Source organism: Miniopterus natalensis, chromosome 11 (genome assembly GCF_054644295.1).
Source record: "Miniopterus natalensis isolate mMinNat1 chromosome 11, mMinNat1.hap1, whole genome shotgun sequence".
Taxonomy (NCBI): domain Eukaryota; kingdom Metazoa; phylum Chordata; class Mammalia; order Chiroptera; family Miniopteridae; genus Miniopterus; species Miniopterus natalensis.
The window spans coordinates 56,207,209-56,225,780 of record NC_142091.1 but is presented as its reverse complement, the minus strand read 5'-3'; the positions used below and the strand labels follow the sequence as shown (position 1 = coordinate 56,225,780).

At 38.5% G+C, this 18,572-nt stretch overlaps 1 protein-coding gene across 1 annotated transcript in view; it reads left to right on the top strand.

The window, feature by feature from the left end:
* The window catches only part of LGR4 (leucine rich repeat containing G protein-coupled receptor 4), a 91,020-nt gene extending 74,344 nt beyond the window's left edge, over positions 1 to 16,676 (top strand). Inside the window, exons 6-18 of the mRNA XM_087821794.1 lie at positions 473 to 544; positions 2,249 to 2,317; positions 3,198 to 3,269; positions 3,461 to 3,532; positions 3,860 to 3,928; positions 5,163 to 5,234; positions 6,472 to 6,537; positions 7,231 to 7,302; positions 8,976 to 9,047; positions 9,344 to 9,469; positions 10,331 to 10,446; positions 10,704 to 10,787; positions 13,211 to 16,676. Coding sequence (XP_087677920.1) covers positions 473 to 544; positions 2,249 to 2,317; positions 3,198 to 3,269; positions 3,461 to 3,532; positions 3,860 to 3,928; positions 5,163 to 5,234; positions 6,472 to 6,537; positions 7,231 to 7,302; positions 8,976 to 9,047; positions 9,344 to 9,469; positions 10,331 to 10,446; positions 10,704 to 10,787; positions 13,211 to 14,487 — 2,239 coding nt within the window. The 3' untranslated portion in view covers positions 14,488 to 16,676. The remainder of the gene's footprint in view (positions 1 to 472; positions 545 to 2,248; positions 2,318 to 3,197; positions 3,270 to 3,460; positions 3,533 to 3,859; positions 3,929 to 5,162; positions 5,235 to 6,471; positions 6,538 to 7,230; positions 7,303 to 8,975; positions 9,048 to 9,343; positions 9,470 to 10,330; positions 10,447 to 10,703; positions 10,788 to 13,210) is intronic.
* The last annotated feature ends 1,896 nt before the right edge of the window (positions 16,677 to 18,572 follow it).

Here is an 18,572-nt window from a genome sequence, read left to right as displayed (position 1 = left end):
AAAAACTACCCAGTGCTGTTTGTTTTCCATTAGTCGAGTGTTGAAATGTTTAGCTCTACTATTTCTTTTCTTTCCCTTTTTATTTTTATTGAATTTATTGGGGTCATGTTGGTTAATAAACTTAGAGTTTTCAGGTGTACCACTCTATAACACATCATCTCTATATTGTATTGTGTGTTCACCACCCAAAGTCAAGTTTCCTTCCATCACCATTTATCCCCCTCTTACCCTCACCTACCTCCCCCCACCCCCTTTCCCTCTGGTATTACCATACTCTTGTCTGGTGGTTGTGTGTGTGTGTTTTTCTTAATCTCTCCACTATTTTCACCCAGCCCCCTCCCTCCCTCCCCTCTAACAGCTGTCTGTCTGTTGCTATACCATTTCTCTAAGCTATACGAATTTAAACGTATAAAACATTGTAATAGTTGCTACTGGGTGATGTAAAAGTCATTTTGATGCTTTTTTTCCATAGGCATCTTCATAACAATAAAATTAAAAGCCTGGGTCGACACTGTTTTGATGGACTAGATAACCTGGAGACTTTGTAAGTAAATTCATATTTCAGATGATCACATTGTCACTTCGAGGGTGCAATTTTGCATTTCATTGCAGAGAAAGGGAAAAACAGAGGTCTTGAGTTCAGCTCATTATTAATTTGCTATAATACATGACTAAATTCTTGCCATCAAATAACACAGTTATGAATTCTAATCTCAGTGTATGGTTAAAAATGGTGCACAAGTTTGAACTTGATATTTCTTACGAAAGTACATGTTAAAAGCAGCTCAGTCTGTCAAACTGTATTACCTTTCCCAGCTTTTGGTTTTGTTAAAATGTATGGTAGATAATTATGGCGTTTTGAGCCTTATCAAATTAATTCTGGAAAAAGTTTTTTGTTTGTTTGTTTTTTCCTTGAACTCAGTTGACGGGCCGGTTAATGGTTAACCCCGGGATTGAATATTATCTTTTAATATGCTGAGTGTGATAAGGTTTTCCAGTTCGCTGAGGACACTTTTGTTGTCTCCACTAGTTGAAGTTGTTGGGAGTTCTGGCTGTTTCAACTGTATATGGCAATACTGTGAGCCAAATTCATTGTGCAGCTGTGTATTATTGAGAGTAGGGCCTTGATTTTTGTTGTTTTACTTCATATTAGTTGACTTTATGTGGAGATTTATAGTATTCGCCATTGAGGTGCACTAAACGATTCAGAGTGTATCCAATTAGACGCGTGAGTCGCAGCTGGTTGAAATGCTTAGGGTTTGTAATATTTTGTTTAACTGAATTTTCTCATTAACTCTCAGTTAATGAGAAGATTTTAGTGCTTTGTCAACCTACTTTCCTGTCTGAACAACTAAAGGATGGTGAACGTCAACGGATATTTGAAAGTTGAAGCTCTTGAAGAAGACAGTTTCAAACTCAGTTCTCCTTTTCTATGTGAATACCAGTGTAACAGGAGGCTGAATGTGTCCTAAAGCCTGGACACTGTACTACTGCAGTTATATTAAAATTGAACCTCTTCTTCCTGGTTGAATTTTCATTTGTCACTTTTCTTTCTAAGTAGAAAAGGAAAACAAAATAGGTCTCTGAGGAACTGGGTATTTGATTTTGTTTTACTCTTATTCTGAAATCACCATGCTAATCATAGGCCACCATGCTTTGTAGGTTAAAAGAATTAAAATATAAACATACTCAGAATGAAGATTTTGTAATACAGATCACTGTGGCATATCTTTCTCCCAACGAATGCAACATTTTCAACAATTCATAACCTACTAGAGGACGGTAGTTATGTGAACTCTTCCTGGTTCTTTCTTGCTGATGGTAGGGCTGAAGTCAGCTGTCCTCAGGCCAGAATTTCTGGAAGCCACTCTAAATCCCAGGGGAAGCCTCTATTGCAGGTTATGGTCACTTATAATGGGTAATTTAATAAATTTTATTTTATGGTGTGTTTTCAGAGACATGACATTCAGATGATTTGTTTATTTAGTATGTGATTCTGAGAATTCTTTAAAATTAATTTAAAAGCATCCTAGAAGGATTACGATTCTTTTTTTTTTCTATTCAGTACTCTAAGAAAAGGTGTTAATTCAATGAATTAACCTACAGGGTTTTGAATGGCAATATGGTTGGTAAAGAAAGATTATCATCCAGAGAATGTGATATTTAAATAATACACTTGTACCAAAATGCCCTATAAATTATGACCGCTCTTCAATATTCTTACGTATTTCCCCCATTTTTTTTCTAGGGACTTGAATTATAACAACTTGGGGGAGTTTCCTGAGGCCATTAAAGCCCTTCCCAGCCTAAAAGAGCTGTAAGTATTGCTTTGCTCTCTTTAGCCTTAATATCCCTAGAACTCACCATTGAATGTTCCAACAATGAGATTTTTAGGACATTTTTGCTCCATTACATACACCACAAAACACATACACACATGATCATACAGGTTGGACTATGTTAGCTGCATGGACAGTTCTGAGCATAGATTACCATATAGAGCTAGATTCTGGTGAAAGAAGAGCTGTAACGTATGGGCTCTGCCTTTTAGGAGCTTGTGGTCTTAGTGTCATTGGGGAGGCTGGCCATACAAGACAGAGGTCAGTTTCTAGGTAGAAATAAGTGCTGCATGAGTAGGATCAAGAAATCATTCTAGAAAAAGACTTCATTGAGGCTTGAGGTCATTGGAAAAGGCATCACTAAAGAGGAGAAATTCCACTGGACTTGAAACAACGGAAATATTTAAATAAATGGAAGGGACAACGGAGCATTTTAGATGTTGGATTTGTCAAGGGCAGCGATAGGAATGTATATGGCGTAACAGGGACTGTGCATCACGAGTTGAAGGCTAAAACTCTAGGATGAATTGCTTAAAGTCTGAATGCAGGATATAGTGAGAGAGATTTGGGGGTCAGAACATAAGATTCTTGTGATCTAAAATTCTTTGATGATGAAGGTACAGCTAAGTGTATGTGAGGGACCTGATTGATAGTAGGCTAGGCGGTGGGTTTAAAAAGAATTATCTAGGGTCCTGAAAAAGATGAGCTAGAAGTTCAGTTTCCCCACAGTTTTTAAACTTTCATGTCGTTGTTATCAGTTGTATGCTATTCAGTACAGAACAGGAGAAGATACTTGGGGTTTAACTTATTTCACAAGGACATGTGCATTTCAAAATATTTTTCTCCTATCTTTTTTAGGTTATTTCATAGTAATTCTATTTCTGTTATCCCTGATGGAGCATTTGATGGTAATCCACTCTTAAGAACTATGTAAGTAGTTTTGAAAGTTTCTTCTAACGTATAACCATGTATAGCTATCTCTGTGTGATGGCAAACAGACATCTGACTGAAGATGATGTCAGGCCTTTAGATATATGAACTTTATGGACATAGATTTAGTTTCGGAGCGCTTATGAACTTATGAAAACTTTGATTTTTTTTTGTTTTGGTTATTTTTACAGACATTTGTATGATAATCCTCTATCTTTTGTGGGGAACTCAGCATTTCACAATTTATCTGATCTGCATTCCTTGTAAGTAGTATATAAATTCTGAAACAAACCTTAATATTTATACAGTTGCTTTAATAGAAAACTAGACTTTATTATTGTAGCTCCAGAAAACAAAATCTTTTAGTGTCTATTCCTTGGGCAGAAGTCCAAAGGATAATTCTGAAAATTTATGATACTTTTTTACTTATGTGAACATTTGGACAGATGTTCCTACTTTCAGGTACATTCAAGAGATGAAAGCAATTTTATTTTTTAGGTATTGTAGTGCTATAATTTTAAACTGTTTAAAATAAAATGTTATTTGAGAATTTTTTATTTTAAATTACTTTTTCTCTCCCAATTTCTTAGAGTCATTCGTGGTGCCAGCATGGTGCAGGAGTTTCCCATTCTGACCGGGACTGTCCATCTGGAGAGTCTGTAAGTGTGGCCCTTTGGAGTTGCATAAAGATAGCATGCTAGCCTGCTAGTTGTGTGTCAGTGCTTTTTGGTGATGATGAAGACTTTATGTTGATTCCTACAATCTCCCTTTGTGAATATCACGCATGGAAATGGATATTGGGTTTGAGGTCAGTCAGCTCAGGCAGAGTATTGCCTACTATGTGGAGATAAGATCTGAAAAGGTCACTGAAAACATAGGGCAGTAATCAAGTGCCAAATTAGAAGCAGTGATTCAGGATTCAGACGCGGAGCAATCAGTGGAGCTATCAGAGAAGGCTTCATAGAGGAGGTGAAAGTTTCAAATTTAAATACTGGCAGGTTTCTCAGAGCTGGGTCTTTTATTTAGAAAGGCAGGATTTAGGAAAGGGATGGTGTACATATGATCAGACATAGCTAGAACTAAATGGGGAGTGATACAGAGATATTTGGAAAATTGATTAGGTCACAGTTTTGAAATGGCAAGCCTGAACACTGAACATTTGGTTTTGGCAAAGCTTCCTAATGGTCTGTAAATGGGTTAAGAAAGACCAGAGATAGGGAGAATGGTGAGGAAGCCGTGGGAATGATCCACTTGGCTAAATAAAGGCATTGAACCAGGAGAGTTCTGTGTCTGCCATCCGTCACTGGGGCTCTTCCCTGTGGCCTGAGATTCCTCCACCCTTTTCTGTGTCACCTCACCTTCAATCTGTATTGTAGCAGTAAAAATGGAAATAGAGGGTCAGATGCTGGGGATACTACAGAGCAAGAAAGAACAGGAGTTGGTGATTGAATGCAAATGGGAACAGAGAAAGAGAGGGTAGTAAGAGAAAATTTGAGACTATTGAGTCAGGTTGACTGAAAGAAAAGAAGCAGGATACCAGGGAAGTTTCAAATTTTTTGGGGGGCGCGGGGTGACAGAACTTGCAGGTGTCATGTTCTGGCTATGACTGTGGGTTAGTATTTTTCTGATGGTCCATGTAAGAAATCAAGCTTGTTGTCTGGACAATATTAACATCTAGCATCATGAGCTTTTCTGGATGATATGGAAATGATACCAGCAGGGAGGGTTAATTCGTCTTCCCATGTGCCTGACGTTAGGGAGCAGTCAGGGAGTGGGGTGCATGGACTCTAGTCCATATGCAAATATGTGAGTACTTGCTTGTCTCTGTGAGAATAGCATTTTGTTTACCATCTCAGCTTGAATCATTTATTAGAGCACCACGTTTTCCCACAGGACCTTGACAGGCACAAAGATAAGCAGTATATCCAGTAATCTGTGCCAGGAACAGAAGATGCTTCGGACTTTGTGAGTTGGATTCTTCTTTCCTTCCCATACCTTTCTTTCATGTATTTCACACGTGTTGAGTTTCGGTTTTAACGAACTAGTTTCATTAGGTGATTTTAAAGTATAATGATTTCTTATTCCCTTCATGGAAATGGGCAATCATTTTAGTAGCCCCAGAGTAGGTAATGTGCATTTTAATTTAGTTTTAGGGAGATATATATATATAGTTTTAGGGAGATATATATACATATATATATAGTGTCCCAAAAAATGTATACACACTTTTAATAATTAGTCATCCCATGGGTTAAATCTGAAAAGAAAGAAACGTCAGTTGCCCTATTAACTGTTAACGTGTGTATACATTTTTTTGGGACACCCTTATATGCCTTTCATACGTCTTGTGACTTTACATTGAACAAACAAAAACCAAGCTAGGTTCTTCCTTGATTTTTTCTTCTCCTGACTCCTGTTTTTATTCTGGTTTCCCCAGAGAGTCAGCTCTCCATATCCTTCTCTGTCATCTGTAACCTAAGCAGAGCCCAAATCTGTCTTAGATCAGGAACCAGCTAAGCATGGAGCTTTCCAAAAACTTTAAACTGACCTGGAAATTAAAAGTAAATAAAGGATGTAAAAATGTCACAAGAACAAATAATTAAGTTACTAAGTCGTTAATAAGTATTCAGTGGAGAGAGATAGTAACCCAATAAGTGATTGATTAAGCAAGTAATTAAATGGTGTCGTGGAGTATGAAACCTGACAATTACCACTGAGAAAAAAACTGCAGTGGGATTAACTGAGAGTTAAGTAATCCCAATATTTGATTTAATATAAATGCTTAAAAAATATGAGTACTACTCTTTTTATAGCTTTTTAATGAAATAACAACATAGAAATTATTTATGGTGTAAACAATATTGTAAAATATAAATTAAAAAACCCATAACTATGACTTAAATATGATTTTTATATATTCCATATTATTTCTTTATTTTTAATTTTATGTTTATTTTATATACTTAACATTTTAAAATATATTTTATACTATCTGTAGTCAGCATTATGTACTTGAAGTTTGCAAATCTTAAGCCTGTTGTATCACTACGTGCTCTAGAAGCTTACAAGTCTTAGGCTTTTCTTGTTCAGCCATATCCCTTTATTACAGATCTTAGTGCTGCTTTCAATGCTTCTGAGCACAGCTCTTTTAATATAGTTTTCGGATAACATACATTGATGTATTCATTTCCATTGTTTTAAGGGACTTATCTTACAACAATATAAAGGACCTTCCAAGCTTTGACGGTTGCCACGCTCTGGAAGAAATGTAAGTTGTTCTTTGACGTACTCTTCTTGCTGTGGTGTATTGTTAATTCTTTGAGCATTTCCTATTTTAAATAAATGGCTTTACTATTAAGAAATTAGAGATTCATATAATCAGGTGTCCTTATGAGTAAATGTCCAGTTGTACCAGGTGTGTGCATGCAGGCAGTATTTTTTAGACATCTGCCCATCAGGAATTCTATGAGACACTATGAGGGGGTAGGTGGTGTCTACAAAAAACCCCACAAAACTGGTCCTGCCTGTTGAGGGAAACCAGACAAGGTATCTACTGTGTACCTACATAGGACAACTCTGATGGAAATCGGTAGGGAGGTGGGGAGAGGGAGGCATTAACTCCCAGTTTTGATCCTCCTGTGTTTCTGCTCTCACTCCTGAGCAGGGTTGGTGAGGCGTTTAGATAATATATGTACACACCCAGGATAATTTGGGCTGGGTGGAATACCAATTAGTCTAACCATTTCCGTTGCAAAGATAAGGAAACAGTTTCCTTGACTTTCAACAAGATCAATGAGTGTTACTTAGGAATATTTAAGCTTAGAAAAAGTTTAATTAAGAAATGTTATTTTTCAATAGAAAGTAATTTTTTCTCTTTTTTCCCTTTCTCCTCCTCATTTCTTCTCCTTCCTCCCCAACTCTTCCCCCCCCCCCCCCCGGACCCCCACCCGCCTTCTTCTAGTTCTTTGCAACGTAATCAGATCCGCCAAATAAAAGAAGGCACTTTTCAAGGCCTCGTATCCCTAAGGATACTGTAAGTTTCTCTCTGATTCTTAGAGACAAGTAAAATGTTTGTCAAGCTGTAATTTAAATCTATCAGTACAATTCCTATTATTATAATAGATGTACTTAAAGAGCTGATTTATTACGTGTAAATATTGTCCTTCAAACTTTACCGCACGGTTCTTTACAAATAATGGATTTTCGGTATTTTTCACTTCCACTCACCTCTGATGTTGTACATTGGTGATTAAAAGAGAAAAATATGTACAACCTGAGAGATGCGTTTGTCTGTTTTCAAGTCATGCATGGTAACGAGCTTTGCAATTCATTAGGCCAGGGCTGGCAAACTGTAATTGTGGGCCAGATCCAGCCTGCCTCCTGTTTTTGTAAATTAAGATTTGCTGGCACACAGCCATGCTCCTCTTGTTGAAGTATTTTCTGAAGCTCATTTCACTGTACTGTGGCGGAGTCGAATGCTTGCAGTACAGACCGCAGGACCCCCAGAGGTGACAAATATTTACCATCTGCCCTTCTAAGAAGTTTGTTTGATCCCTGCCCTGTTGTATCTATCGTGACAAATAGAGCTAATGTGCAGCAGAAGCACTCGTTAAAAAAATGATGTGTATTTGAGCGTATATTTGTGCCAACTACTCTATTAAGCACTTGGGAATATAAAGCTGACAAGGACAAGCTTGGTCATTGCCTTCCTGGAACCTCAGTGCAGAAAACACGAATCACTAAGTTAGTGAACCTTTTTTAAGATGCAGAGTAAATTTGAAAAATTCACAGTGAAGTGAACTTACATATATTGCGTCCTGTTTTTTAGTAGATCCTCATTAAGAAATGAGAAATACATCCTACTAGAAAACATTTTATTGGCGGTTGGGCCGCCGGATCTTTCCTTGTTGCTGACAGGCGTATTGTGGGTCTGGGCACCAGGAGGAAGGGGACTGGCTCCTAGCTGCCATCACTTCTGCAGCACTGATAAGCGACAACAATGAAAAACTGGCCTTTTCTTTATGATTCAAAACCAAGTTTGTTGAGCTTTCCTGTTATCTAGGAGATGTGTCATGGAATGAATGAATTTATCCAATCTCTGAATTTCCAGTAAGGCTCAGTTTAAGTGTGGTTGGAGATTATTTGTTTTACTATTTCTGTAATATCAGAATTCCTCAGGGTGTGTTTCTCAATGCAGTATGTTTCTGCCATTGATAGGATTTTTATTTCCTGCTTGGGAAGAAAAAAAGATATCTGAAGCCCTTCTGGAATGCTCTTGTTTGCATATTGATTATTTGTCTTCTCTCAGGGCCTTATCACTGACCTTTGAGAAGGCAAATAATATGAAACCTGCTTTTATTTCCAGCTTTGTCAGGAGCTGAGCTTTTTCTCACCTAGTTAATAGTACCAAAGGTTATATCATATCATTTATATTTTTGAACTGGTACCAGAATGATAAGGTAGAGAAAATTCACAACTGTTTTGAAACAGATGCCAAGTACAATTACTGCTCCATGGAACACATTCCAAGATGTAGGATTTTGTGAAGGAGAGGCATTCAGCGTACAAATGAAAATGTTGTTGGACAAGATTAAAGGTCTTTGTTATCAGGGGTATTGTGACTTCCTCTGACTCTAAAGTACCCTCAGAGTTAACTGCCATTTGAGTTTATTTGAAAAGATTAACACGTTCTTCTTATAATTGTAGAGATCTGAGTAGAAACCTGATCCATGAAATTCACGACAGAGCTTTTGCCAAGCTTGGGTCAATCACTAACCTGTAAGTTGATGACTTTATGCAATAATATCATGAAAGTAATGAATATTTTACAGAAACTCATGTTTGAGCATGGACCCATCAAAATATCTTTCTGTTTAGTTGTTTCCTTGTATAAATGCTAAGCTGCATGGATATAATAACGGCTTCTAATATGGCAAGATGCATGCTAGATCTATCATTTACCACAACTCAGATTCCTCCTGGAGCTCTAATATCTATGCCGTTAACACATGGGGCAGATGTTTTTGTGTGATTTGCATCTTAGGAGTTAATTCGAAATCTCATTCATGTTTTAGAGATGTAAGTTTCAATGAATTAACTTCATTTCCTACGGAAGGCCTGAGTGGGCTAAATCAGCTGAAACTTGTGGGCAACTTTCAACTGAAAGAAGCTTTAGCAGCAAAAGACTTTGTTAATCTCAGGTGTGTTTTCGCTTATTTTTCTTTTTTGTTGAAGTTAGGGTGCGCCCCTAAATTATAGAGTGTGTTACTTTGTGTGTGTGTGTCTGTGTTTTGCTGTGGTTCCCAGATTTCCTTGGAGGCTATAATTTAAGAGTATTTTCTACCTCAATCCTCACAGATTTGGTAAAAAACAGAACATGAACATTATTCCATAGTTTTTCAGAACATGAATTGGATCCCTTGATGCTGTTGAAGAGATAATATAGCTGTTCATTAATTTTTTTTATATAGTAGATTTGTCATTAGCAACAAGATGACAGAAACCACAGAAATGGGAGCCTATATAGAAAATTGCTTTAAATGCTATAATACTTCATGCAGACATGAACTATTAGAGTGGGGACCTCATTAGATATAATAGAGGGCGTGGGGATATTATTGTGGGAGAGGAGAATAAATATTTTCATTATACTGTATAAACAAACTAAATTCATAAATGACTTGAGACATTAATTTTAAGTGAAACTACCAGCTTCATACGATAGATTGGGTATGGTTAATTCATTTATAAAAGGAGCCTGATAAAATTTTACTTTAAATTGTAGCATTGCTATTACATTTTAAACCTGGTTTGATTTAAATCCAGTTTTTAAAAGCATATCTTATATAAATGGAGAAACTCATGGTGTCATCTGATACCAGAGCTCTTTTAACAGATGAGGAAAATGAGGCCTGGAGAGGACACTGACCAGCTGAAAGCATGTGACAGTCAGGTCTCCCCAACTCCTAGGCTGGGGCTTTCAATGACTAAAATATTTTGTACAAAACAAAAGAATGTCTGTGAAGTTGCTGTTCAATGTAGATTTTGCAATTATTTTCCAGGTCGTTATCTGTACCATATGCTTATCAGTGCTGTGCATTTTGGGGTTGCGACTCTTACACACATTCAAACACAGAAGATAAAAGCCTCCAAGAGCACAGTGTCGCAAAGGATAAAGGCAAGTGCATGTACTTGGTAAAACAGAACACTCTTCCTGGTATTAATCAAAGTGCCTATTGTCATCAGTTTGTGAAGGATCAGTACAAAATCTGTGAGAAAAATGGCATTTACTGTGTTCCTGGCATCTGTAATATGTTAACAAGCCTCAGAACAAGCTGAATGTACGTCATGTACAAGAGAGGAGATCACAGGAAACGCTGGTTCTTCTGAGTCGCATAAAGCTTGAATTAAACACAACTGATGTTTTATCTTCAGGTCCCGCTGATGCAGCAGGGGTCACTAGCAGTGCTGAGAATGAAGAGCACAGTCAGATAATTATCCACTGTACACCCTCAACAGGTATGCCCAACAGAGTTTGCTGCAGAGTCTTGCTTTAAACACACATGAGGCAACTGTGTCTGAAACCTATGGGGATAGATGTGATTTCTGGAATGGGGGTGGGAGTAGATCTCATCAAGCCTGCTGACCCGGTGTGTGGTCTCTGTGCGAGAAGCTGAGGCATCTCTTGCAGAATCTCCAGTCCAGACCCACTGAGTCAAGATCTTTATGTTGACCAGCTCCCGGGATGAGGGTTATTTATGAACATTAAAGATTGAGAGGCACTTTCTTAATGCTCCTTTAACACTCAGACTAGTTCTCTAAGTTACTTACAGGTCTATAAGGGGTTTTTTTGGTTTTTTTTGGTGTGTGCGTGCGTTTTTTTGTTTTTTTTTTAATGCAGTCTTTCCTTTTTGCTGTATTTTGTTTCATTGAACTTCGTAGACTTGGGAAAATCACTAAACTGACCATTGTGACTGTACTATCATATTCTGCCTGATCTATCAGAGAAGATGGATTTCAAATTTTACTATAAAAGAAAAAATTAAATAATTGACTAAATCGTAGGCTGTGAAGTAGATTCCTTTATTAGCATATTGACACAGGTCAATCTGGACATTAATTTTATAACTCAGATCACGTATTATGATTTTCTAGTTACTGCTGAATTGTGAGCTTCTTGAGGCAGCTATGTATGTTTCTTTTAATTTATCTAGTTTTTGAATTGTGGGAAGTTAAGGGGTGCAGCTCACTCACTTGCCCCCCTCGGATTCTTGTGTTGGAGAATGTACATCGGGAACTGACAGCCCAATGAGAAGGGACCAGCTTTATTAAAGGGGAGACCAGATCCGATCATGCTGAGGTTCCACGTCCTTCACACTGAATTTGAACATTGGGGTCAACCAGGAGTAGGCCAGCTCACCTTCCTTGGCTACAGTAGGGATGGACTGCAGGCCTGTCTCCCCCACTCAGTTGTAGTAACACGTGGATACCTGTGTGCTCACTCAGAAGCTGGAAGTGGAGGAGAGCTGGAACCTTCTGTTAGAAATGGAGGAGGCAGGTTTCCAAAGACAGAGACTGGGTGGGGTCTGCTTCCCAGGCTTTTGAGGGAACGCAACTCCACCCACTAGTCAAACATGTCCCAAGGTGAGTCCAGTTCTCCCAGGTCAGCTCAGCTGTTCCCCCTTGAAGAAGGATGACTTCAGATACAAAGATAAAAGTGAAAGTTTCCTGTTAACACTTCCCTGAGGGGAAAATTTTAAAAATTAAATGATTAATTAAATTCAAGTTTTAAAAATTTGTTGTGTTATTTGGAAGTCGGATGTCAATGGTGCAGACCTGGTTGGTTAAGTTGGTGAATACCTCGGTGATTAAAACGCTTTATAGGATGTATTAAACTTCATGCCAGTTCAGGAAGTTAAGTCACAACACGTCTTTTAGGCAATTGTAATATATCACTTTCTTACGCTTTGTAGACAAAATTTTGTTTTTCTTTACTGATTTTTAGATAAAACAGTTGTCATTTGTGGCATACCCAGCATGTCAAAGTCAGTTACTGGAACATACAATTCAGCTACTAAATTAGTTCTTGCAATCCTACTTTAAGTTACGCAGGGTTTTAGTGGACATGGCTTTGTGCGAATAGTTAACATCAGTGTAGTTTAAGTCCTCCCTGGACTGTCTTACTGAATAACCTTTGTCAGGTCAGTTGAACACTTTGAAATCTCAGTTTCTTTGCTTGAGAAAGGGAGATAATTATACCTGTCTTATTCTGCCTCATCAGATTGTCTTTGAAAGCCGTAAGAAGTGTGTAAAAAATATATGTATACATACACACGTGTGTGTGTGTATATATATGATTATTATTAAGTATACTAGGAATAGGAAGGAAGAAGAAGAGGACCTGATATTTATTGAGTGCAATGATGTACCCAGTAGCCTGCTTAGGTACCTTATGTATGCAATTGTACTTAAGCCCCACAGCTCTATGCAGTGGGCATTATTATTCACAAGTGAGAAAGTGAAATTTAGAGAGGTTTAAGTGGCTTTCTCAAGAAAAAGAGTAGCAAGTTAACCCTAAATTGAAACCATAGTTTATCCAATTCCAGACTCTTAGTATATCAAGTACCTTGCATGTGGTAGACACAGTGTGCTCTGTGTATTAACTTAGGTAGAAGAAAAAGTGAGATTTTTCTTTTAGATATCACTATATGTATTTACCAAATATTTAATAAAAATTAGTTTTTTTAGTTTTTTTAAATAGTCTAGTGCAATGACTAAAATATCTAAGAAATAGTTATCTTTTCATTTTGGTTCAATTCAATTTGGTAGCAAATTTAATTGTTCTAAATTAATTATCTTTGGTGTCTTAAGCCATAGCGCATGGGATGGGATGTTTCCTAAATTATCTCTGGATGTTTATTTTTCTCTCTCTTGCATTTCAGGTGCTTTTAAGCCCTGCGAATATTTACTGGGAAGTTGGATGATCCGTCTTACTGTGTGGTTCATTTTCTTGGTTGCGCTGTTTTTCAACCTGCTTGTCATTGTAACAACATTTGCGCCTTGTACACCACTGCCTGCCTCCAAATTGTTCATAGGCCTGATTTCTGTGTCTAACTTACTCATGGGAGCCTATACTGGCATCTTAACTTTTCTGGATGCCGTGTCCTGGGGCAGATTTGCTGAATTTGGCATTTGGTGGGAGATCGGCAGTGGCTGCAAACTAGCTGGGTTTCTTGCCGTTTTCTCCTCAGAAAGTGCCATCTTTTTATTAATGTTAGCGGCTGTCGAAAGAAGCTTATCTGCAAAAGAGATCATGAAAAATGGGAAAAGCAATCATCTCAGGCAGTTCCGGGCCGCTGCCCTTTTTGCCTTCGTGGGGGCCGCAGTGGCAGGCTGCTTCCCACTTTTCCACGGAGGGGACTACTCTGCGTCCCCCCTGTGCTTGCCATTCCCCACGGGAGAAACGCCGTCGTTGGGATTTACGGTCACCTTAGTGCTCTTAAACTCGCTGGCGTTTTTACTAATGGCCATCATCTACACTAAACTCTACTGCAACTTGGAGAAGGAGGACCTTTCCGAGAACGCCCACTCTGGCATGATTAAGCACGTTGCCTGGCTCATCTTCACCAACTGCATCTTCTTCTGCCCTGTCGCGTTTTTCTCGTTCGCGCCTCTGATCACCGCCATCTCCATCAGCCCCGAGATAATGAAGTCTGTCACCCTCATATTCTTCCCACTGCCCGCCTGCCTGAACCCCGTCCTGTACGTTTTCTTCAACCCGAAGTTTAAAGAAGACTGGAAGTTGCTGAAGCGACACATGACCAAGAAAAGCGGCTCGGTTTCGGTTTCCATCAGTAGCCAGGCGGGCTGCGTGGAGCAGGACTTCTACTACGACTGCGGCATGTACTCGCATTTGCAGGGGAACCTGGCCGTGTGCGACTGCTGCGAATCCTTCCTCCTGACAAAGCCAGTGTCGTGCAAACACTTGATAAAATCACACAGCTGTCCCGCCTTGGCAGTGGGGTCTTGCCAGAGACCAGAGGGCTACTGGTCTGACTGTGGCACGCAGTCGGCCCACTCCGATTATGCCGACGAGGAAGATTCCTTCGTCTCGGACAGCTCGGACCAGGTGCAGGCCTGCGGACGGGCCTGCTTCTATCAGAGCCGGGGCTTCCCTCTGGTGCGCTATGCTTACAACCTGCCGAGAGCTAAAGACTGAATGAACGTGTCTGATGGTCTCCCCCATCAACCCAGAGGGCGGTGTTTGTAGTGAACCCTAGTCTGAGCTCTCATCTGGGAAGCACTTCTGTGATCACTGCCTGGTGTCACTTTGAAGGAGGAGAAGGTGGCAGTTTATTTCTTAAACCAGACATTTTCAAAGAACAAGTGCCTAAACTATCAATTGGTGAAAAAACACAGTGTCCAAGTGATGTGCGGTCAATTTGGAACCACTCTGTAACTTGAAAAGCTCTTATGTATATTCTGGCATTATAACATTAGCTTTTTCTGATCCATAAGAAGCAAAATTTTACCTGTTTCTGAATTAAGCACCAGATAAAAGAACAGCTGTTAATATTTTTTTTAAGAATATTTTACAATGGGATTTCACACAACTGAAGAAAGTCTTGCTAATTTTACCTAATGTTTGATCATTAATCTCAGGACAACTTACTTCAGGGCCAAAAAAAAAAAAGGGGAACGTCTCCCAGGTAGGACTGTGAGAGTAAATGTAGCATTTTTCTGTTTTCCATCTTTGGCATAACAGAATCATAAATTTTCTTGAAGAGATTTGTAAATCATAAAACCTGAAGATGTTTTTAAAACAATATTAACAACTGTTAGATTTTACAAGAATAGCATGAACATTTGTTCTTAGTCATTTTACATCGCTTTGGCGCAGTCATTTTTCCCCTCAGTGTTTTGTCATCACACTTCTAGGAAAAAGTAAAGGGCTAATTGCTGGGTGGGTTTAGTAGATTTGGCTAAACTACTAACTAACATCAGATTTTCATAGTATCTGAGGGATTTGATGGCTCTGTAATCTTCCCATTAATGAATACTTCCTAATATCATTGCTTTACTGGTATTTCCTAGTTTCGTTGGTATGTTATCTACTTATAGTTTGAATTATACAGAAAGTAGACTGTGGTAAGTAATTGCATTTAATTGGAAGAAATCAGGAGTAATTATGATACAGAGCACTTACATTTGTTTCTTAGTGAGCTGGATTCCCCCGAACTTAGGCTGTTTCATGGACATTTCCGCACGTTTTCCCCTTACTGTAATTTACAAAAGAGCCTGCGCAACAACAGTTCAGATACTGTGTTTTCATAAAACAGGACACGTGTCATTAAAAAAGGAGAAGATGATGATGAAGAAGAAAGAATAAAAACAGGAATAAAGCTTAGGCCTATGTCTTTAAAAATGAAAAATTTTACTTGATTCTCACGTATGGACGTTTGACATGTCATGAGGTGGGGGTCTTAAAGTTATAAATGTTCAGTATGTTTTTTTGAACAATATGCTAAATCAATAGCAAACCCACTGCCATATTAGTTTTTCAGGATATACTAAAAAACATTAAGCTAGATTGCAGTTTAATAATTAAACTGTATATACTGTGCATATAATGAATTTTTATCTTATGTAAATTATTTTTAGAACACAAGTTGGGAAATGTGGCTTCTGTTCATTTCGTTTAATTAAAGCTACCTCCTAAACTATAGTGGCTGCCAGTAGCAGGATGTTAAATTGTGGTTTATATACTTTTTTGCATTGTAAATAGTCTTGGTTGTACATTGTCAGTGTAATAAAAACAGAATCTTTGTATATCAAAATCATGTAATTTGTATAAAATGTGGGAGGGATTTATTTACAGTGTGTTGTAATTTTGTAAGGCCAACTATTCACAAGTTTTTAAAATTGCTATCATGTTTGTATATTTACACATTGATAAATATTAAATCATAACTTGGTAAAAATATAGCTAAAAGTTATTTCCTTCAAAATTCAAGTTACTGAACACTTTGTTGCATTCATTTAAAAATGGAATAGCAGATATATAACATATGTGGTAAATTGTGCTATACATATGATCAAAAATACAATATTATACCCAGTGTTTTGAATTATTAAAAGCTTCCACAAAGCAATTTGCTTTGCTTTAGTATATAAGTAGGTATAATGAATTTGCTTTGTGTTAAAGTAAAGTGAAATATTTCTTAAGAGTGTTAGAAGAAATGTTAGAACACTTTGCTGAAATTTATAAGATTTTATTCTGTCTGTACCATACTGGTGGAAAACAAATTGAAATTTAAGAGAAAGTTAAGAGAAAACAAAGTGAAATTTAAGAGAATACCATCAGTTAGGTCTTTATTTAAAAGCAAATGATTAAAAACCTGCATAATACCAGTTGCCCAAATTCTTAGAAATAACTCAGTGTTCACAATCATCAGGTTCTCATGTTGCAGATGAGAAAATACAGGGCTTAATGAAATTTAATACCTGAGCCACACAGCAAATTAGAACCCAAACCAGCACCCAGTTAATCTTAATTTGAGACCTAGTATTTTGTTTTGATTTAAACCTGAGTATGGCTTTGGAATTCCCATAACGAAAAGTAGAATCATGTAATTACCCCTCTTCCCATTCCCTCAGCCCTCACTCCTCACCTCCAGTCCCCATCACCCACCCAACTTAGGCAATTATCAAGGGCACATGGTAACTCTTGTTTCATTTTCGTCCTATTCACTGACCCTTTCCAATCCCTTGGCCCTTAGATTATTTTGAAGCAAATCTCAGACATCCTATTGTTTCATCTGTAAAATTTCACTATGACTAGGGATACATTTTTAAAGTTGCATCATGGATTGCCACACGGCTAAATGGTAATGACGTTATTTTCGTAAGAGATTTTTAAGCAAAAGTCACTCTACTTACAGGTTACAAAGCCAGCAAAAAAAACAACAAAAAAAAACACCCCTATATCATGAAAGTGAAAATAAACGAGTAGTAAGAAGCAAAGATGCTAAGTCAATACCCTAAAACATAAGGGGAGAGGCCATCTTTTGAGCTTATTTATACATTTATATATAATTCTACAAAACTTGATTACGGCTTCTCAGTCCCGGTAATGAAAAGGCACTGAGAGAGGAGACCACAGGGCTCGATGATGTCCAGGCACCAGCGCCATGCGGCTCTTGCCTCGTAGCTCCAGTGCTGCAACAGCGTAATGCCACAGCTGGTCATTACCACGATTCTGAGGCATCAAGGAAAGGGCATAATTTGTTGAGTAAAACATTTTCAGGAGGCAGAGAAGTATATGGCTTTTTAGATCCCCATCCCAAGAGATGAAAGTGGAAAAACCTTGGAGCTTAAGGGACATAACTGACCATCTACCATTTTCTCCGTCAGGTCCTATGCTAGCAGCTTTGGGGATTAATATAAGGGGGAGGTAGATTGCGTCCTTATTGTGTAGAGGAATAAGGACTTGGAAAGGCTAAGCAACTTGTTTAAGGAAACCTGAAACCTAGTAAGAGGAAACCACTGATTCTAACCCAGGTCCCTTTCATACTAAAATGGGATTTTCTACTGGGCTTCAGTTATGTCGGATCATGTCTGTTGTGAATAGCTTTTCAAGTTGACCTCCTCCTGAAGCCCCACCGTGGCCCCGGGCCTTTGGATGATGCTGTTATTGATCGTAGAGATGTTCTCATAAAAGGTTTTAAACAAATATGCCAATATTGGGTAATTGGGGTAGAGAATGAAAACTCCGTGAAGTTTTATTCCTTGGTTCATTTTATCCCTTATTTAAGTTGCTCCTATTTTCTTTTGCACTTTTATTGTTTTTGCTGAAGAATGAAACAAAATTAGCATCCACTGAAACAGTTTAGCCGTGTCACATTTTACTAATTGCAGCCGCTGCCTCCTGAACTGCCCGTGGCGCTGCTGTTCCGCCGTTTCCAGTTCTCCTCTGTCAGACGCTGCAGATCTCCATGTCATCCCAGACGGTGCCCTTCTTTGGGCGGTCACGAATCGCGGGTGTGCTGTTCCGGCCACCGTGAGTCTCGCTCCGTGATGTTTCCCGAGCAGTGCGCCTCACCAGTGGACTGAGACGTGCGCATGGTTGCCAGCGGGAAGATTTACTGCTGTCCCCTCCCTCTTGCTGCTGCCATTCCCGTCCCCAGTCCCTAAGAGTGTTCTTTCGGAGGCCCTCCATTTTCTCTTTCCTCATAAAATGCACCACAGAATAGTGGCACGGTTTTCGCCACAGGGGCCCGAGGCACTTGTAAGCAGGTTTATCTG